At 43.4% G+C, this 21,918-nt stretch overlaps 2 protein-coding genes across 3 annotated transcripts in view; both read left to right on the top strand.

Moving 5' to 3' along the window:
• LOC127614637 (serine protease HTRA2, mitochondrial-like) overlaps window positions 1–21,918 on the top strand; it is a 221,440-nt gene that overhangs the window by 168,018 nt on the left and 31,504 nt on the right. The window lies entirely within an intron of this gene.
• The window catches only part of LOC127614627 (formin-1-like), a 51,784-nt gene that overhangs the window by 20,570 nt on the left and 9,296 nt on the right, over window positions 1–21,918 (top strand). For both annotated transcript variants that reach the window (XM_052085949.1, XM_052085950.1), the window contains 9 exons: window positions 782–923; window positions 6,928–7,015; window positions 10,763–10,824; window positions 10,984–11,072; window positions 12,560–12,689; window positions 12,765–12,911; window positions 12,997–13,056; window positions 13,127–13,247; window positions 18,635–18,727. In XM_052085949.1, coding sequence (XP_051941909.1) covers window positions 782–923; window positions 6,928–7,015; window positions 10,763–10,824; window positions 10,984–11,072; window positions 12,560–12,689; window positions 12,765–12,911; window positions 12,997–13,056; window positions 13,127–13,247; window positions 18,635–18,727 — 932 coding nt within the window. The remainder of the gene's footprint in view (window positions 1–781; window positions 924–6,927; window positions 7,016–10,762; window positions 10,825–10,983; window positions 11,073–12,559; window positions 12,690–12,764; window positions 12,912–12,996; window positions 13,057–13,126; window positions 13,248–18,634; window positions 18,728–21,918) is intronic.

Genomic DNA, 21,918 nt, shown 5'->3' with positions numbered 1-21,918 from the left:
ATGACAGCCAATGTGACTGACCATTGTTTCCCACCCTCAACAACTCGAACACAGGAGGCCAACACATAAAAAGGGATTTCGATCCCACCTACAGAAACAATAGTTAGATATTAAAATTTTAATTAACGTGCTTAATCTGACTGTCATGAATTATTCACAACTAATGTGATAATTTGACACCTCTAGAAAATTGTCCAAGCGTCTTGTTTTATGTTTAGTTACACTTTAACCTGCTGGATTTACACAGTGTAAAAGACTGATCGATAAGAGGTAAACTACAAGGCAGTGTTTTCATTCCTTTTTGGATGTGAAAATATTGTCTCTTGATTTGATTACCATAATTTAGGAGTGCCAGCAGATGACTGGTGTGTTGGTAACAGCAGAGTGTTAAACATCCTCTTGAACTTTAAACAGCGCATGTTCTTGTTTCTACATCTGTTTGTTTTTATTATCCATGTTACTCAGCAACTTCTGAATTCATTGTAGTTCATTTGTTGGAAATCTTCCATAAGGACACAAACAAGCTTGCATCAATGTGTGGTTGTATTTATCACCCCGGGCATAACCAGTGCTTTTTAAGGCACAGAGTACAGTCTGGTTTAGAAGGTTTTGCTCCATGTTTTTGGTCTGACAGTGGAAATGAATATGTAAAATATGTGGCTCGGTTCAGTCAACATCTGTAATATTCCACACATACAACACACGATTCCTGCTTAGGAAGCTGAATCTGAGCCTTCATCTGATTTCTGCAAATGTTCTGTTCTTTTGTTTTGTTTTTCAGCAACAACACTTTGTGGGGGTCTCTGGAGGAGCCAGACATCATTGATCCGAAAGAGTTTGAAGATCTTTTCTCCAAGGCCACGTCTCAGCCATTGAAGAAACCTCTGTCAGACACGTATGAGAAGAAAGCCAAAGCAAAGAAGGTAGATGGACTTCATTTCCACTTACTTTTTGAGTTTTGTTTATTCCTGGAAATTACAGACTTAGGCATCTTGCTCAATGCAGGAGCCTCGGGGTGTTTGTTTATTTTTTTTCCTCAAAGCAAGGCCCTTCTCCGTTGGTTATAAATTAAAGAAATAACACAATGTGACACAGGAAAGATTCGCCCTCCCCCAGACTGCCGTTTGCATTTGTTAGTCATAGCATTGGGCAAACACACAATTCAGCTTTATGAGTTCACTCCTTTGTATATTCATTGTGGGAGACTATAAAATACACTGTTACTTTTCTCTCTTCTCTTTTTTGTGCCCTAACCTCTGCATAAAATCTGTTCCCGGGCACTTTCAAAAGATAACTAAAAATGCAGATCAAACAGCCGCCATCAGAAGAACCTTTATTAACTGTATAGGCAATGTCTTAAAACCATGGTTCTCAAATGTTTTACACCAATGCCACCTAAAAAAAAAAGACAAATGTAGTTCTCAAAGTACCGCAATAATAAGCAACATTAAAATACAGTAGCTTGCATTTTTCGTTTTGTTTAGTTTTTTTCTAAAAAGCTAAATAGGGGACAAAAACTGTCGTAAAAATAATCCATCCATCCATTTTCCGAACCGTTTGATCCTCACTAGGGTCGCGGGGGGTGCTGGAGCCTATCCCAGCCGTCTTCGGGCAGTAGGCGGGGGATACCCTGAATCAGTTGCCAGCCAATCGCAGGGCACACAGAGACGAACAACCATCCACATCCACACTCACACCTTGGGACAATTTAGAGCATCCAATCAGCCTGCCATGCATGTTTTTGGAATGTGGGAGGAAACCGGAGCACCCGGATAAAACCCACGCAAGCCCGGGGAGAACATGCAAACTCCACACAGGGAGGCCGGAGCTGGAATCGAACCCGGTACCTCTGCACTGTGAAGCCGACGTGCTAACCACTGGACTACCGGGCCGCCCCCGTAAAAATAATGTTAATTAAAATAATAAAGAAAATAAAATCAATAAAATTAAAATGTACTGTGCTTAAAATGAAGGGGGGAAACGCCTTAATTAATGCATCACAACGGTGTATCTCAAGGCACCATTGTACTTTGAGGGAAGTTAGAGGTGGATTTCCATAAACATTTGGTGGCATTTCAAATTGTACTGTATTCGACTTAAGAGGTTCCACTGTCCTCACCCTTCACTTAAGCGCTTAATGCTTTAAACATCTTGTCAGATGTTGCAGTTCCGAGCATCTGCTGTAGCCATTGCCATGTCAGCATGTTGGCCGCCTTGTGGTCCTGACTGCGGTGTCCGAGCAGACTGTCAACTCCAAATCTATACACGTCCCTTTTTCTGATCAATTTGTCAAGGCTCCACATGGGTCCACAGGGCCACAAAGTGCAGTGTGTGTGTATGCGTGTATGTGTGTGTGTGTATGTGTGTGTGCGCGCACGCGCACGTTGTTCTTGGTCTCCATTCTCAAATCACCCCATTCAGTCTGGTCACTCTTAAAGTGGCAAAAGCATTTGATCCACCAAAGGCAGCCACAACCAGACACAAATCCTTCCAACTGTCTCCTGTCGGGACTGACATCAGCTTTGCAGAAGTCTGACCAAAAGCGTGGAAACTTTGCTGGCACACTGATGTAAAATCCATCTGTGAAAAATAACACATTAAATTTAATCGGACCCACGATGCTCATTTTCAGCTCCATGTTTTTTTGGTCTTTCACTAACTACAGCTTTGGTGGCTCACATTTCTAAAGAAACAGGATTTAATGGTCCTCCTGTATTACTTTGAATATCCCCCACCCGCACCCTCTCTCTATCGGTGAAACGTTTCTGTAAATTAATTGTGAGTTGTCTAGTGTGGCTGTTTCAAACTGTATTGTATCAAAAGGTTTTATGAGGCAGGCATTTATAAATAAAGTGTTAGTATGACCTGCCTTATGAACCATTCTGATAACTATTTTCTGGATTGTACATAACAGCCAGAGTGAGGATTTGGAGGTGTTGTCCCGAGCACACCTCCAAATCCTTCCACAGTAATTCCAATATGGCCAAACAAGTGAACATTATAGTTCTCTGTAATTCAATAAATCCTTTTTTTTTTTTGCTCAGGACTGAAATACCTCTGGATACTTGGACTTGAATCTTTTTTATCTTAGGTTTCCAGCATATCTCGTGGTCAGTTATGTCACCCAAAAACTCTCCACATGAATACCTTCTAATCTTTATGTCAGCATTCTTGCAATTTCCCAACAGTATAAACTTGAATTTAATAACAATGCATTTCCATCAAACCACTTATTTAATTTAGTCCATTCTAAGGTGATTTCCCCCCATGAGCGTTCATTGAACTTTTTAAAAATATGGGGGCTGGGGGGTAGTTTCTCCTTGAATTTCTTTACAGGGTGTCGAAATAGCCTCCCCCAAAAGCTGATTTTTAAATATGAACATCCTCCCTCCTGCAAACTAAAATTCTAGAGGAACAAATGAATTTCAGCAATCATTAATTGAGCAAGCGCGTCGGATTCACAGTGCAGAGGTAACGGGTTCGATTCCAGCTCCGGCCTCCCTCTGTGGAGTTTGCATGTTCTCCGCACGCCTGCGTGGGTTTTCTCCGGGTGCTCCGGTTTCCTCCCACATTCCAAAAACATGCGTGGCAGGCTGATTGAACACTCTAAATTGTCCCTAGGTGTGAGTGTGAGTGCAAATGGTTGTTCGTTTCTCTGTGCCCTGAGATTGGCTGGCAACCGATTCAGGGTGTCCCCCGCCTACTGCCCGAAGACAGTTGGGATAGGCTACGGCACCCCCCGCGACCCTAGTGAGGATCAAGCGGCTCGGAAGATGAATGAATGAATGAATTAATTGAGGAGTGTGTTTGCGTGCGCGCGCGTGAGCATGATCGTAGCATGTCTTTCAGCATTTTATGCACTTGCTCCAAAAGTGTTGCCAGATCACGTTATCCCCACAGCCCGGGGCCTCAATACAGTCAGAGGAGACGAGTGGGGCGGGGGACTTTAATGTATTCGTACATTATGCATATAATCCACTTCCCTGATCTCCCAACAACTCCGCACAGCATAAGTGTAACATTGGGGGATGTTGCTGATGCCTCCATGAGTGATAATCTTTATCATGTGTGCCACAGAAGGAAAGAAAAAAAAAATCAAAGCTCTTGTTTATTCTGGATCCTTTTTTGTGTGCTGATTCGCATATCAAAGCAGAAGAGCCGACACGGATGAGAGCTTTTTTTTTTTTTCCCCAGAGCGGACAGGGTTCTCTGTAATTGCAGGCATGTGGCTTCACTCGAGCGGCTGTGCACCTATAGAATTTGGAAAGGGTGCGAGCAAACAGTTTGCCTGTCACTGCGGTCTTGATTGAATGATGACAAATCAGTCAAAGAAAACGGCAATCTCGTCCACAAATCAAATGTGAATCAACTATGCCTCTCCATAAACAAAAGAAACCCTTTTAACTGCTTCATGGGAATGAATTATGCGCAGTCATGGTCCGTTTATTGAAGACATATTTGGGAGTAGGTGTAAGATGAACACCATCGGGTGAGACTGGGGTTTGTTGAGTTTATCAAGGTGATAACAGACAAATAGTCGGGCAGACGGTCACCAGTGCTGCTCAACTGTGCATATTGAAACTGCTTGATTCTTCCCACTGTCAGTAATGTCGGCCACCTGCTTCTTCTCCCACGTTCTTCTTCGATCATTACCTCTGCCAATGACATTAATTTCTTTTGGTTTCTTTTAAGTTTGAAATTTTGTGTGCAATGTCCCATTTTGTCTAGATTTTTTAATGGGGTATGCTTCCAAGGATATTTACATTTTGGGAAGGTTTTACAAATTATCAACATTTCCTCCTTTGCTGCAGACTGCCTGTTTCACCTGCTGATGTCAAGCGGAGAATAAACTTGTCCAACATTCATTTAGTGATTAAAATGCATGTTGGACAATTTTATTCTCCTGGAGATTGATGCTACAAGTTAAACTGTAACCAATGTGTGCCATTTGTAGCAGCGTATACCTTTTAACAGCTTTAAGTGTGTAATTCTAGATTGTCTCTATTGTTTAAATAAGCTTAGTATTTTGTAAAAGTCTTCAGTTGAAGTTCTGAAACCAGAATATGTTTCAACATTTATAAAGAAACGATTTTGAGCCCAATTTGAAATTAATTATCAAGTAGTTTTGTTTTTTTGTTAAAACCAGCTTTTTTTTTCAACAATGTGGAGGAGAAAAAAATATGCCCTAATGTGCATACAGGGTATCGCACAAACCCCATCAGGTTGTTTTGGGCCTGTTGTGCCCAATTAGGATCTCATCCAATATCTAAAAGGAGGTCTCAAAATATCAGAAGCACAATTAAAGCAGTTCGCATATTGATTTCACGTGGTGTCGAAAGCCTTAGCCGGGGTCTTGTTTCATATAAATAGCTCCTTTGCCTTTCCACTTGAAACTTATTTGGCTTTTCTTGAGAGTGCCGCCGGACCCCCCCCCCCCCCCTCCACCCCCCCTCAAAGATAAAACAGTTCCCCTTTGTTCCACAGGAGGGAGACGTTTGCTCTTGATGTCTACCTGTCCTAGCATCAGCGTCGGACTCTTCGCTATTTACCTTAGCTAAACATCTATGAATGAGACCAAACATTCAGCATCACTTGTCTTTTCTCATTAGCTTAACTGTCGAGGCTAATTGGCAAGTTGCTACAGCCACAGCGAGAGGGAAAGGCTCCTGGGCCGCTTTAAGTGTGGCCCGTCTAAAGCGGTTAATTAGAGGTGTTGAGGAAAGCCTGGTACTCAGCCGTCCCGTGTCCATAGAGCGCGAGATCCCCAGTGATCCAGGTAATAGAGCTGGAAGCAGCATGGCACCCACTAACGCCCTGTAATGCAATACCCACTTCTAAGGCTTCTGCACGCCAGCTCCCACTGGACAACCCAGTAGCCGACAACACCATAATACCTAATGAAGAAGCCTGACACATTAACTTTTAGAGCAGGGCCTTACCATGGCAAAACTCTCTTTGGCTTTACAGCTAATTCACCCATAAGTAATTGTGACCATGTGTAGGCCCAAATAAAAATGCTGTGAATTTATAGTTTGTTATAAAGGGGGGGGGGGGTAATGCTCCTTGCTGCCTCACTCTTTTAGACTGTCCTTTTATGGTGCCACTGATGCCTTTGTACTTTCAGAGCGACTTGATATTTTTTGATGATATGTCACACGTGGGCGGCCCGGTAGTCCAGTGGTTAGCACGTCGGCTTCACAGTGCAGAGGTACCGGGTTCGATTCCAGCTCCGGCCTCCCTGTGTGGAGTTTGCATGTTCTCCCTGGGCCTGCGTGGGTTTTCTCCGGGTGCTCCGGTTTCCTCCCACATTCCAAAAATATGCATGGCAGACTGATTGAACACTCTAAATTGTCCCTAGGTGTGAGTGTGAGTGGTTGTTTGTTTCTGTGTGCCCTGCGATTGGCTGGCAACCGATTCAGGGTGTCCCTCGCCTACTGCCCGGAGACGGCTGGTGCTGGGCTCCAGCACCCCCCGCGACCCTAGTGAGGATCAAGCGGTACGGAAGATGAATGAATGAATGAATGAATGAATGTCACACGTGTTCTTTGGTGAGGCGGAGAAAGCGCTTTTCCCGTTCGGAGCGTGCAAGGGCATTTTGCAGCTGGTTGTGTCACACTGATGGGTCGTGACATTGTCATTTTGTTGGGTCAGTGCAAATGTTTCCCAACTTCGGCCCTCTGCCTTACTCATCCATCAAGTGGCGAAGAAAGAGCTATTTACGATAGGCACCCACCGCAGACTTTTTAGTCGTTAGTTGCTCTTTGAAAGGTTATTTTGCATTTTAAATATTGGTTATTTTGGCCCAATGCTAATAAAATATGCAAAGGAAATGGGAACAGGACAACGTTGCATTAGGTAGAAGTGAGAAAGTACATAGCAATGCTCTGTTCTGTCTAACAATAGCAAGGAATTTTGGTTTCTCTCCAGATAATCAAGCTGCTGGATGGGAAGCGTTCACAAGCTGTCGGCATCCTCATATCAAGCCTGCATCTGGAAATGAAAGACATTCAGCAAGGTGAAAAAAAAAAAGAAAATTCCTGCATGCTATCAGCATGTCTACAATCGTATTAATGCCTGAAGCAAAGAGATCACATTTACAGTAGATGCCGTGTTCTAGATCAGTAACCAGACTTTCCAATGTTTCCATTAACCAATAAATTGGGAAAGGCTCTTAATGAAATGCAGATGAAGTATTTTTAATGTTAAAATGGGAGCTCAACAGCGCAGGATAATTTCCTACAAACTTGACAGCTTCTAATTTGTAACTCGAGAGGCGTTTTAGTATTTGTTTCCCTTTCAAGTGGAATGTGGGTGATTTTTTTTTTTCCCCCGTTTCCATGATGGGAAAGAAAATGCCTCGATTTGTCAAAATGTGAGACACCACCACTGGCATGCAAGCGGACATACCAGTGGAGCCGAGATCCCTTCTCCACTGTTTATAATCAGAAAGCCTTCTGCCTCAATTGAAGAACTGCACGGTTGGACCGCATGCTTAGTGGATAATCTGTGGAAAATGTAGGCGTGCACGTAAACACATAAAATAGTGCATTCGGGACAGCGTTAGGTGGGCCGGGAATGGGTCCTGTGCTGGGATTGTGGCGGGGAGTGCTTGCCGCCTGGTAGTCTGAGCACGCGGCCAACGGATCTGTTTATTGTAGCCAGTGACGGTTTCCACAAGCCTAATGGGACTGACACCCCGCTAATGATCTAAGCATGAACAAAACCACCATCAACACTTAGCAGAAACGAAGCAACCACATAAAACACGAGCAAAGAAAGCCTCGCATGCAACCCGCTTGCCCTCTCCGTTGGACCTCTTTTCCTGAGATGGGGGACACGACTCTTTTGATTTGACACAATTGGAAAGTTGTTATTTTTAGGACTTTTTTAGGACTTGCGACTCGCTTATCAAAAACTTGGAACTGACTTGACTTCGGACTTGATATCTCAGCAGCTGGACTTGACTTAGATTTGAACTGCATGACTAGACAAGATATCTCGTTTATAGTTTGGCGTTTTAGGGAGGAAATCAAGAAAGAAAAAGAGGGCTTTTGTTTCCATTTACGCCAACCTGGGAATCCGGGCGGTGTCATGAGTTGGTGTGAAGTGGCAACGTTAACACCAACATCATGAGAATAACTCCAAGGATCATTCATTTGAATTGTAATAAACTTGTCGATGACGTTGACAAAAATAAGATGGCAAAACATATGGCATGCATCTCACGGAATGCATTCCCAACACCGACAACGTCACTCATTACAACGTCAACGTCATGACAAAACCCACAGACGGGTAAATGTAACTTGGGTTGGGTGAAAACTGTCGTTGTGAAAACTGTCAAAACCATTTGTTTCGACTGTTGCGTTTCGGTTTACATAGTCATGCCAAACTACCTCCCTGTGCCTTCTATTTAAAAATAAGGTGAATCGATCTGCACTAGGACAGTACGTACCTCTTATTTGCACTTTAACCACAGAATGTAAAAGAAGCAAAGTGGCGTGTAGCTAGCAATCAATTATGGAAAGCAAAAAAGGTTTGGAGGGATTGAAGGATGATCATTATTGATCAAACTGGGAAAAAGACAACAGCAACTTGCAAAGTTTGAAACTCAAAAGATGAGACACACAAATTCCATGTTTCTCACACATCTAAGATGAAACGAAGCTAGCTGAGTTAGCTTGGTAATTTAGATCGCTAATCTTTGGTCAAATTACTTCAGACTATAAAATAATAAATAATACTTTGAAAGGCAAAAAAAGTGATGGATTAGACACCAAACTCATATTTTATGTGGTCATGCCCCCATAAACGAATGAACGAATGAACATCAACTTCACTCAATGTCAAAAAGTGGCAACTTACTTAATGCCTTCCATTCATTCATTCACCATATTAACAGTGTGCTGCTTTTCTAAAAAGTTCTGTTAAAAAATGAACACGTATTGTTCTCAATAATTTAAGTGTAGCTATTCATTTTAGAAGCTAGTTTTCATTTCATTTTAGCGGTGTAAATGTTCATTTAATTTTGAGAGATAATTTACTTTTTGTGGTATGGTCAGTAAAAAAATATATTATCACTCCAACATATGTTATGACTGAGCATTTTTTGACTCAACTTGACTTTCTTGTCAAAGTCCCCACAGTGACTTGGGACTTGCTTGACACTTGCGGTTTATGACTTGCATCGAAGGATTCTTCTACATACCCTGGACTACTTTCCAGTAGTCACTTTGAACAGTGAACCCCATGCTTATCACAGGTGGCTCGTTCCAGATCCACCTGCAAAAACCACATACATTTAATAGCTTATTAATCGTTCCCACACGCTTCAAATACATGTGAACTTGTTAAAACATGTGTTAAAGTATTAAAATACATTTTAAAGTATTCCTTCTCATTCTCACGGGAGAAGACTCGGAAAAGACAGAACGAAGGTAGCAGGGAAGAACAGAAGACAGTCCTCTAGTTAAAGAGACGGGTTAAACTGCAGCCATCTGAGTGACTGGGGGCCTGAAGGGCCACCATGGTTCAAGAGCATTAGGAGGGTCTCCCACAAGCAACACCTAAGCCCCCCTGTATACACACACGCACTTCCTCACCTAAGCCGATGAGTGAAAACTGGAAGGAGAGGGTGTGAGTTGGTTGGCAGGCAAGCTTTGATCTGTCGCCGTGGAGAGATATCCGGCTCCCCTCGGATCAGAGCGTTTCCATGCACACTGGAGCAGGCCCCCCTTTGGTGTGTGATTGACGGCTGCATGGCTGAGGGACTGAATAATCCACTCTAATAAGATGTAGGAAATGGACCTCCAGCGCTCCCCCTGTACCAGACATGGTGACCACATTGACAGCTTCAGTGCAGGGGCAGCAGCTGGGAACCAGAATGCTGCGTATGACCTTGTTAGCTGGAAGCAGTGCAGGATTGAAAAGAGAAGGTCTGTCTAGTATTAATGGAGAAGCATTTGGACCAACATTTTCCAGTCTGAATTCAAGTCTGTGGTGTTTTTCTATACGGAAAGAAAAGTAAATTCCTACCGCACTTCTCTCCCAATGTTGACAGCAGAAATGACAGGGGATTGGTTTTTTTTCTTCTTCTTTTTAAATAAAAATGAAAATGAAGAGAGTAGATAAACAGTTTTGCTGTGATTCGTTTTCCTGGTTATTTCATGTCACACGGCCATGGTTACTTGTTACTAGCCCAGCAGAAGAGTGTAATCACATAAATGCAGAGATGGAAGGAAGGAACGATAGACAGATAGATAGATGATTCCTGTGCCCCCTCCTCCCATGCTAAGTAATAAAGCTTTGACACCGCTCCAGACGCAGAGCAGGAGTTTTACTTTCCCTTTCAGCGCTGTCATCTATATTTATGTGAGCCACACATGATGAAGATTAAGCGAAACCTGTTATAGGAAATGAAGCACATACTGTAAATCACACACATTGTAATCAAAATTTTTTTGCTCTTGCCGAGTTACAGTCACAGCATCACTAAATTGGAGCCAGTGTTTGTTTTTTTGTTTTTAATCGTTGCTCTTTAATTCAATCCAAAAGGACTGAAAGTCATATGTCATTGCGTTGGTTGCTACAACTGAACAACATTTAATTTTAAGTTTCCATTACTAGCGAGAAACAAAAGTTTGGTCCTCCCGTAGATGCACTGGGAAAGCTTTAAAGGCAGAAAGCTTCGGCCAAGAACCTCTCTCATTTACTTATTTATTCGACTCATTGTTGATCATTAATACTGTGTTTACTGTTTCAGCTGTTCTTACTGTGGATAACTCCGTTGTGGATTTGGAAACCATTGAGGCTTTGTATGAAAATGTAAGTACCGGTACATCCAAAAAAAAAGTTTAGTCTTTGTGTCATGCTTATGGCAAATCTCTCTGCCTTGCTGTAAATCGGGTTTGGCAACATTTATTAGCATATAGAGGTTTCTGCATTTGTCGATTTACTGTAAGATGGCGTGTGCTTTCATCACAGAGGGCTACTGCTGACGAGCTGGACAGGATCAAGAAACATTATGAGACTTCCAAAGAGGATGAGGTCAAGCTGCTGGACAAACCTGAACAGTAAGATGACTCCTGACAATGTTCAGACATTCAGACTGTGCCATGTCTGTGCTCGGGGGAGATGAAATAAATACTGTATTTGATTGAAATGTGAAATGACTAGGACAAATCACATTATCGCTCAAGTCAAACACTTGACGCCACCTTACCTCTCTGAGCTCATCCGCCCCTACACACCTGCCCGGCGCCTCAGGTCTGTGGACCAGTCTTTGTTAGAAGTACCAAGAACTAAACTGAGGCTCAGAGGGGATCGACCCTTTTCTGTTGCTGGTCCCTCTCTCTGGAATGACCTCCCACTGAACATTCGGCAAGCCTCCTCGCTGCCCATCTTTAAAGCCCTTCTCAAAACTCACTTGTATTCTTTGGCGTTCGACTCAGCATGACTTAGATTTGTTCTTGATTTTACTGCTTGGTGCTTTCTACCACCTTTATTACCGATTCGTCTTACTGTTTATTGTGTATGTTAAATCGCTCTATGTACAGCACTTTGTGTATGCAGCGATGGCTGTTTGAAAGTGCTCTATAAATACTGTTGACTTGACTTGACTTGACTTCTTCCTGGACATTGATTAGTTGATTCTCTCTGTGAAAACTGACACTGATTTCAAATCAAGTCCAAATTTGGAATCATCGCAATTAAATCAGATAGGGAGGTTTTCCATATCTTTCTTATCCCAGCAATATTTTATTGAGCAGCCAGTGCTGAGACCTGTGTCTCATTATGCTTCATATTGTATTGTATTCTTGGTTCTACGGTCACTATCGCACTGCTCTTCTTTATCAACATTAATACTCTTCTGTGGTTGAAAAAAATAAAAAGCTATGCCCGGTGTCTTGTGTTGTCTTGAGTTCAAACCCAACTCATAAAGACACAAGCTGTCGCTGAGATGATTTGTTTGCATTGACTCAAGGGCACCGCTCTATCTTCATGGAAAAATGTCAAAATTCTCCGAGCATGACTCGAAAAGAGTTCTTTTGGTGTGTGTGAAAGGGTCGCCTCTGCAGTTTCATGTCGTCAAGGTTAAGTAGTTCGGGCCAGTTAATGAGGCTTTGACCGAGCGGTGCCGCTGATCCTGGTCTTCCTATTTCCATGTTTGACCAGAGCTGTCACTATGGCTGCCTGAGTCATCCCGACTCAGTGTCAGTGGGCTCTAATCACACAGGATGTTACAGCTCCGCTCCCCTCCGACACTCCACTGTTTACATAAGTCGTCCCGCGTCGGGCCGAGGCCAACTTTGATCAGTCCCTGGACGCCGCTCGGACCTTTCTCCCCACCGACCCCGCAGCTCTTTCGAGGCCAGCCAAGCGACACCACCCATGACTTTGGCCTGCCAGGGTGCACCGGCACTGATTCAGCCGGTCCTGCGCAGGGAAGCGTGGCCTGCCAAGAACCCGGAATAGTCCTTCCTGTTAGACGTTTTGTTTAATTCTGTCATAACACATCTCCCCCCCACCCCCATTCTCCTCCTCCCCTTGTGTTTTCCAGGTTCCTGTATGAGCTCTCACAGATTCCCAACTTTGAAGGCCGTGCCCACTGCATCATCTTCCAGTCAGTTTTCTTCGACACCATCTCCTCCATCCGCTCCAAGGTGGAGATTACGATGAGCATATGCAACGTAAGAACACCGCTTCGTTATGCTACCTTAAGGCTTTCAGTCATCAAGGTGCGTTTACGTATTTGTGTTTGTCAGGAACTGCTGGAGTGCAAGAATGTGCACAATGTCATGGGTGTCGTTCTGGCCTTTGGGAACTACATGAATGGAGGGAACAGGACAAGAGGTCAGGCTGATGGCTTCTCACTTGAGATCCTCCCCAAATTAAAGGACGTCAAGAGCAGGGTAATGGTCAACTAAGTAAACACTCAAAACGCTGCGTCAATTATTTGCATTATTCACCCCCCGCACCCCAAATATTATTTTGCAGGACAGTCACATCAGTCTGGTGGATTATGTGGTTTTGTACTACCTGCGAAATATTGATAGCGTGAGTTTTCTTCAATCGAACAAACATGTTCGTCAAATTCCTCAATTTAATCGTCGTGTTATTCCTCCAGAACGCTGGCACAGGCAAGAGTGTCTACCCTTTGCCGGAGCCACAAATATTATTCCAGGCTGCACAGGTCAAATTCGAAGACATAACGAAGGACATGAGGAGCATGAAAAAAGATTTGACAGGTATGTATACCCTCTTCGAACCGTAACCCTTGCTCTCATTTCTGCGTCACACCCCCTTGTTGAGATTTGGGTTGTCATGTGTCTCATACGCGCAAACTAGATTCAAATATGTTGGTGTGGTCGTGAGGTAAATGAAGCAGAGTTACCCCAAGTGGAGTACAAAAGAGAGGCGAAGGGAGGGGGGGGGGGGGGGGGGGGATCACGTCTTTATCAAAATTACTGAAGGTTTCAAAGTGACACAGAATGTGCGTAACTGGCAACAGTCAGATCCAGATGGTCTTGCCCGATGCAGTAACACTGCCGTCAATGCTGGCCAAGTTCGGATGCAGTCGAGATAAAGCGGAGAGTGGCACGTGATCAGACAAACGTGGGATGATCAGACATGGGGAAACTTGTGCTTCTTGTTCAACAAATGCTTTCATTGCTTGAGCTTTTTGAGCATCTATGCATGTCCACTCGCGTGACACTTTCCAGCACGTGTATTTTTGACATTTTCCATGTTCGGTTAGCGTCAAGAAATATTCCTACATCGGCACTGCTTAAAAGCAGATAATTAAACTATGCGTCCATCCATTTTCGAATCAACTTATCCTCACGAGGGTTGCGGGGCGTGCTGGAGCCGATCCCAGCTGTCATCAGGCAGTAGGCGGGGGACACCCTGAACCGGTTGCCAGCCAAACGCAGGGCACGAATAACCATCCACGCTCACCCTCACACCTAATTTAGAGTGTTTCATTAACCTGCTATGCATATTTTTCGAATGTGGGAGGAAATCGGGAGTACCCGGAGAAAACCCCACGCAGGCACAGGGAGAACATCCAAACTCCGCACAGGAAGGCCGTAGCTCGAATCGAACCCCGCACCTCCGCACAGTGAGGCGGACGTGCTAAGCAGTCGACCACCGGGCTGCCCCAAGAACTCCAGAACAAAACTAAATTAACCTTTTTGACTTCGCATAGTATTTCCCTCTGCATTAATTAATTGTATACCTCCAAGGTTTCAAAAGTTGTAGTTTAACTTTCTAGCCGGTCCGTCATGGCCAGCCCAGGCCACAGAGAGGTGAAAGGCGAAGCCCCCCGTGTTCCCCCTTATGTCTGTGGTTATTTAAATCAACCAATAATATGGCATGTGAAAGCAATTAGATTTGCTCTCAGTTCTCCCCTCCGTTTTTTTTTTTTTTTAGATCGCTGTTAAAAGAACTCTCCTCTCTGACCTGGGGTTAAAATACAAAGAGTCTCCCAAAGTAGCCAGACCCACCTCAAGCTGTCACTCATTTATGAGGGAAAAATGGAAGACCCGAAGACAATAAATGCAACACAAGAGCGCTCGTATTTGATCCGTCGCAGTGCAGTCTGGCACAGTAGTCCTCCGGGGTATAAGCATCACAAGGCGAGCGTTGGATTGTGGACTTTTGGTGAGCCCCACCTATGACTCCCACCAGCTATTATCCTGTGCAGCCGCCAGGAATAAATATTTATGCCTGTTCTAAACTCACCCGAAGAAAGCAACTGGTCTTAATTACAACGCTAACACATTGTAGACAGTGTGAAATGCTCACACTGACTCCCATTTTGAGATTTGACTTTCTCAAGCAAGTCTGTGTGCCCCTCACCTCATCCTGAGATGGCGACCGCAGTGTCATTACTCTCTGACCTTGGGTTAACGGTCAGGTGACTTGGTGTTAGCACATCTCTTCCGGTGTAGCCCACACGCTTCCAAATTGCTGTTGACAGTTTGCATCAATGGGACATTGTCTCTTGTGATGATATATTTAAGTCTGCAGTAATGTGTGAACAAAACGGGGGGGGGGGGGGGGGGGGATCATATTGTACACACATTGTTCCAATAGGTGTCTGGGGCGCCATCCCCAGACAGTTTGCTTCTGCAGAAACTTCATCCACTTTGGATGGGCTTTCCTGTTTGGGGCAAGGCTGATGACCTCAATGTGGGGGAGAACAATGAGTGAATCAAACCCAAAGGATCTAAACCTCCTGGAACATCACTTTGGAGTTGCCACCAATAATGTAAAATATTGTCAGTTCTTTGTTTTTGGATGTCGTCAAAATTTGGCTAGCCTTTTTTTTCCCCATTGGATTAACAATTCAAACCCAACTTGCTACTTAATTACAGTGGACAGCAGAGAGATGACGATCCCAAGTAGCTCAAATTAAAAAATAAAAAAAGAAACACGGTTCTTTTGCTACTCGGGGGAGTTTAGTGTTTCACAGAAAGTCTGTCCCGCAGTTTGGCATTCATCACTGTGGCAAAGCAGACAGGGTCCTGATGTTAAATGGCCCTTAATGTCAGTTTCAGACATGGCCTTTAGTCTGAAGTCCATTTTACAATGCGGGCTGCGTTCGGAACGCCATGTGTGAAGTCTCATACGCGGCCGTGTTGCGCTGTAGCACCCTACAGTCCAAACCGTGCAATTGATAAAAAGGTGCTCACAGTAAAATTAGCGCGACAAACGGGCCAATAAAAAGCCTGCATTCAGTGATAGATACTATCGTGAATGAATAGTTGTTCGATTACTGTTTATTATGAAGTATAAATCAACTTTTGTCAGGCCATGCCATCCACTCAGCAGCTCATCTGTAGTGAAAAGTTATTCTTTTGCATTTGTTGTGTTCTACTTTCATTTTCCTAAGTGGAGGCAAGTGTGGACTGAAGGTCAACTCAACAAGCTAAATGTCAGTTGTTTTTCTTTTTTTTTTTTCTTCTTTCACTTACCGCCCCTCATCCTCCCACATTTGACTTCATTTCACGCAATAACCGGTGGACGCTCTTCCGCAGGGCTTTTGCAGAATGTGCGAAACATTTGTTAAGTGGAACTTAAGAGACTGCTGGTTATCCGACACGTGTTTATCTCTTGTGTGTGGGCTCCCGCTTGGATGCGCTTGCAGATCGCCGTTGGCTCGGGAAAGGCTCAAATTCTCTCGGGGGGGGGGGGGGGTTGTTGATGTAACCCAACCTATAAAACGCACGCTAACGTTCATCACCAAACTGGTTCTGTAAACGACAGAAGCATGCCAGCATTTTTCCCCCCCCAATATATCTAGGTGGCAAGTAACTTGGCAGCTAAAGACGCTGAGTCTCACTTTAAAGATCGGTGCTGGCTCCCATCATGACCCAGACTGTCTGTCTGACCAGCACCAGTTGAGACAGTTGGCAAAAAGAAAAAAATCTATGGTTGTGGTTGTCTGTCAAGTGAGTATTAAAACACTCGAGTTACATGAGAGCTAATAATTGACCTTCCCACACTCTCATTGCCTGTTTTAAATACATCTTAGAAATCATCCGTCTCCATTTTGTCTGAAAAACCTCCAGTTGAATGTGGAATCTCTGTCTTAGTTGGATGTAGTTTGCTTGCGCATCCCAATTTATTTGAATGCTTACACTTAGCGAGGTCGCTAGCTAGGTCTTTGGCCATAGGTAATGGGCAGTCCCATTCGTGGGAGCAGATGTTGTATTTATATTATATTATATTATATTATATTATATTATATTATATTATATTATATTATATTATATTATATTATATTATATTATATCGACAAAGTGTGTGTCCATGTGTGTATGTTGGTCGATATTGCTGCTGTGATGTTTTAGTTTGTATTTTTTAAACTAGCGGTATATAGAAAAATGCCCGCCATTGGCTGGCAACCAGTTCAGGGTGTCCCCCACCTACTGCCCGAAAACAGCTGGGATAGGCTCCAGCACACCTTTGTGAGGATAAAGCGGATAGAAAATGCAAAATGAAAGTTCAGGAAAATATGCACCACTAAAATAATGCCGGCGGCCCGGTAGTCCAGTGGTTAGCACGTCGGCTTCACAGTGCAGAGGTACCGGGTTCGATTCCAGCTCCGGCCTCCCTGTGTGGAGTTTGCATGTTCTCCCCGGGCCTGCGTGGGTTTTCTCCGGGTGCTCCGGTTTCCTCCCACATTCCAAAAAATATGCATGGCAGGCTGATTGAACACTCTAAATTGTCCCTAGGTGTGAGTGTGAGTGCGAATGGTTGTTCGTTTCTGTGTGCCCTGCGATTGGCTGGCAACCGATTCAGGGTGTCCCCCGCCTACTGCCCGGAGACAGCTGGGATAGGCTCCAGCACCCCCCGCGACCCTAGTGAGGATCAAGCGGTTAGGAAGATGAATGAATGATGAATGAATAAAATAATGCCATTTAAAAAAACATAATGATTCTCAAGTTGTTCTTAAAGGGGAATTGAAGTCAATTTTTTTCTTTACAATATGATCTATGCGCCTTTACTACTGTTTAAATTAGTGGAAAGAAATGTTTTGACTTGGTGTCCTCTTAATTTTCCGTGCTTTCATCTGTGATTTATAGATGCAGAAATGAGGTTAAAGTACAGAATGTCTTAATCAAAGAAATGTTGTTAATTGGGAATTTAGGTTTCATGAACAAACCGTTTTTGTTGTTGTTTGTTTGTTTTGTTTTGTTTTGTTTTTTTTCTCCAAAAGTTAGAGAAGTGGTATTCTTTACAGCTGCTGTGGCTTTGTGGTATTCCCTCATGCAGAGTTTTCTGTCTGGAATCTGGACCGCGTTTTGAGCAGAACCACTTCAAAATTGTTCTCTCTTGATTTTAATGGGTCTTTTGGAGTTGGGGTATTTCTGCAGAGGAAATGTGGTTTTTCGAAACAGGATATTTTGGTTGTTTTGTTTGTGTGTGCGTGGGTGTGTTGGTGTCTGTGGGTTTTTTTTTTAATATATTATCGTAATTGTTGCTCTAGTCGATTTAGAAAGGGAATTTGATTCTCCCTGTTCATAGTTAAAGCAGACATTTCCTCTTCAATTTCTTTAGACAACCAGTCAATAAAAGATGTCATCGAGTGAGTTGAGTGAGCTGCAGGTGCAAACGTCGGAAAGAGACAACGCAGCGCTTTTAACGCTTGTGTTTGTTGCAAAACAGTGTAGCGATTTAGTCATTCGAAAGTGGAGGTATTTATTGCAGCCATTAATGACTTACAGGTTGGAACATGGTGCCAGAGTTCTCTCATCCGGCATCTGTGTGTATCGCATCCCAGACTTACTTTTGACAGGAAGTGGGAAAGGTATCGGTTGGAACGTGCTCAGTCACGGCTGTTTCCTGCAAGCGCGTGCGAGTCACGTCATTTGGCACAGCGGCGAAAACTCATCCGGAAACGCAACACACGCACATGCACAGTCGCCTCCGACGGAACCATACCAAAATTTTCACCGTCAGCATCTTTGCTGCGCTCTTTTTTTTTTTTTTTTCATCACCTAATTGCTTTCTTAGCATTACGTTATTTGTTTAACATCTTTGTTTTTGGGCACCGCTGTGTTACATCTTTAATCACTTACAATAGCGTATAATTGATCATTAACTCCTTTTTTTTTCCTTCCCCCAGCTTGCGAGCGAGATGTACAGAGGGTGTGCGCTACCTCCGCACAGGAACACCTCCAGCCATTCAAAGAGAAGATGCTGGGCTTTGTTTCCACTGGTGAGTCAACTGGACTATTTATGAAAACGCGTTGTAAATATGCTGTCGCCAAAGATTTTGTTTTCTGACAAACTCGCATGTGCACACCATATAATGTACAGTGTGCAACATGCGCACCCTATTGTTGTACCGATGTCACTGGAAAATAGTTCATTTCTGAACACACCTCGCAGTTTCTTCTCTTTCTGGTAAGAGTTTCATTCCGATGGTGACGATATGAGCCAAATCTGTACGCAAGCATTATCGAGAAGCTAACTATGCCATGAAAGTAGCAAAGTCATAATTACTGAATATATGTATCTGAAAAACAGTTAAAAGCCAGAAATAAAAACTTACAAAATTCAAATGAACAACAATAAAGTATGACAGTAATCTTTCGAATGACGCTTGACTCGCACCTTTTGTAAATTTGAAATGTTGTATGTTGGCACTCTGGTGCTTTACTTTTGATTTACATGAGTGAATTCCCATACCTATAATGAGCACAATGCAGTAATTGCAATGCTTGTCAGTCATTTGTCTCAAGCTAATGCATTGTTCAAGCTGCACCGAAACACAGTTTCTAATTGTTTCGATTTGCAGGGCGCCTGACCAAGAATTGACAAATTAAACTTTATGTACCACAGAAGCTTAAAAGGCATAATTGTTGTTGTTCTTTGAAAGTAGTCCTCAATCAGCAGTGCGCTCCACTTTGTCATAGTTGTCACAACCGAGTTTTTTTTGGGGGGGGGTATCACTTAGCTGATTATTATACCAATGTCAAATAAAGGACTATGATTTGTTTGTTTATTATTTAGTTTGTTTTTCCACGATTCCACAAATGAATCACTGCCCTTTCAATATTATGCTATATTCACTCATTCACTCCCAAAGATGTTTTTAAACGTCTTTTTTAAATTTGGTCTAGAATTGGCTGGTACTGAATGAGTTTTAAACATACATTTGTAACATTTAAAATCTTTTCTCAATGAGTCAAAATCACCTACTAAAACTCAGATGAGGCAAAAGGAGGAGCGCCAGTGGTGAGATGGCCTGTCTCGTGAAAATTCTCTGCCTCTTCAAAAAAGAGCAGAAGCGATGGTCAAGAAGCTGACTATGGAGCCTTCAAAATGAGAAAGGTTGAAAGGAGAAAAACAAAACATAATTATATGTTTTGTTTTTTTGACACGTCAGACTCTCAGCTGCTTCGTGCCCATGCCTTCTCAGTGAATTTGTGTAGTTGCCGAGCCAGAAGCTGTCGTAAGACAGCGTGAGGAGGATTTACTGTCCTGTAGAAAGTATTGCTTTGCCTCCATCATGACTCCCTTGTACTCTTTCTTGACGTAAAGCAAAGGGGTATCTCTAGCCGGCGCCTTGTAAAGACTGTGGACCAGCGTCACAGGAGAAAATCGGTGGTGACATACAGTACTTATGTGTTTATTTATTTATTTTGGTGGCGGTGGAAAAGTCCCAAAATGTTTAAAAGCATTCCAAGCCACGAAAGTTGCCATCGACCAGAACATAACAAAACTACATCTGGACATCAAGTTGCAAAGTGTAAACTGCCTTTTTTCACCACAAGCTGTTGCCCATATCTTTCGAAGGGTATGGGATGGGCGGATGTTACGGCACGTAATCATCTTTTGTGATGATTCTGTGACTTCAAACGGCAAAACGTTTGCACATCAAACAACGGCGGAGATTAGTCCGTTCTGACTCATCAAAGTGATTGGATTTGTCACCCAGGTAAACGCCGGCTAGCCCGGCGCAGATGCATGTGTTTGACACATTGTAAAAATTGGATCGTATCCACGAGACACACATATGTACGTGTGTTGAGGCCGACCCGGGTCCTCGTGCTTCGGGTATGGTCAGACAGATATAGTGTGTGGTGAACGTCGCGCTCCCGGGAAACGCTGACCTGTAACCCAGCCTGTGGAGAGCCTCGCAGCGGGGGTGGGGCCTGCAGGTGAACCCAAAAGCCCCTCGCTCTCCCTCTTCAATCTCCCCCCCCCCCCAATATGATCTCTGCCTGTTTCAGCAGCGGATCCCTCCCAAATTGCAAGCGAGCCGTGCTTTTTACACGCTGTTCTCCTCTTGTCTCACTGCGCCGCTTGCCTCGCTTTGGAGCCACTTCAGACAAAGAGTTCTTGTTAAACAGCAGACAATGAAATTTCACAAGAGATTCACATTTCATAAAAGAAAATAAGGGGCTCCTTCAGCGCCGTTCTTTTTCTTAAACCTTGAACGGCCGGTCCGTTTGCTCTGATGTCATCCCACATGCTGCTCACGACTCGACATGGGGATTGCTGTATTCCGTGATCTATGGGCAGCAGCACCCTTGTTATCTACCCCCCCCCCCTCCCTGCATCGGTTTGGGAACCACATTCACACAAAATCTCAACTGCTTTTTCATTGTTTGCCCCGTTCCAATGTGTAACATGTTCGAACCAGAATGCGACGTTTGTGTCGAAAGTTGCATGTGAATGGAAGCGCTGCTGCTGTTGAACACATGCGCCATGTCATGAATGGACTTGTTAAAATGTTGAATGTGAGACTAAAAGTTGAAGTGGTCTGAATCGGCCACAAAAAGTGGAAGGAGGAGGTAAATACGTTAAAATAATTTTGAAATTGGGTGGTTGTTGCGAAAAAGTAGGAATGTGGGGAATGGGAATCGTTCCCCCAGGTTTTTTGAAAATTGAACAGCTTGAAGTTGGAATGGTTTGAATTGGGCACAGAATGTGGAAGGAAGATGTCAATGTGTCACATATCTCTTCAATTTGGGACTTTTCTTGCAAAAAAATGTGGCCTTTTTTGGGGAATGTGGAAAATCGACCCTAAGATGCATCAATTGAACTGAACAGTTTGGAGAAACTTTTTTTTTTCAAATGTTGAATGGCACGTTGACACAAAGGCATTTTTTGGGGGATGGAAAATGAGGAAATGGAGGAAAAATGTGAATTTTTGCAGCGTGTCAAAATGCTCCTCATGGTAGATCGAATTTTGGGAAATCTTTTGAAGTTTGAATGTTTTGAAAAGCGCATTCTTCAGCATTCACACAATAATAAGCACACTTGACGACACAAACTTGTTTTTCCTAACAAAATGTGCACATCATTTGATTCATTTTCTCATCTTTTCTCATTTCCCAAACTTTGTCGGTTCCGAAATATTGGACAAGAATTGAAAACATGAAATCCTACGGAGCAAAG

The sequence above is a fragment of the Hippocampus zosterae genome, chromosome 14 (genome assembly GCF_025434085.1).
Source record: "Hippocampus zosterae strain Florida chromosome 14, ASM2543408v3, whole genome shotgun sequence".
NCBI lineage: Eukaryota > Metazoa > Chordata > Actinopteri > Syngnathiformes > Syngnathidae > Hippocampus > Hippocampus zosterae.
The sequence above is the reverse complement of the archived record's forward strand: the minus strand, read 5'-3'. Positions and strand labels throughout refer to the sequence as shown.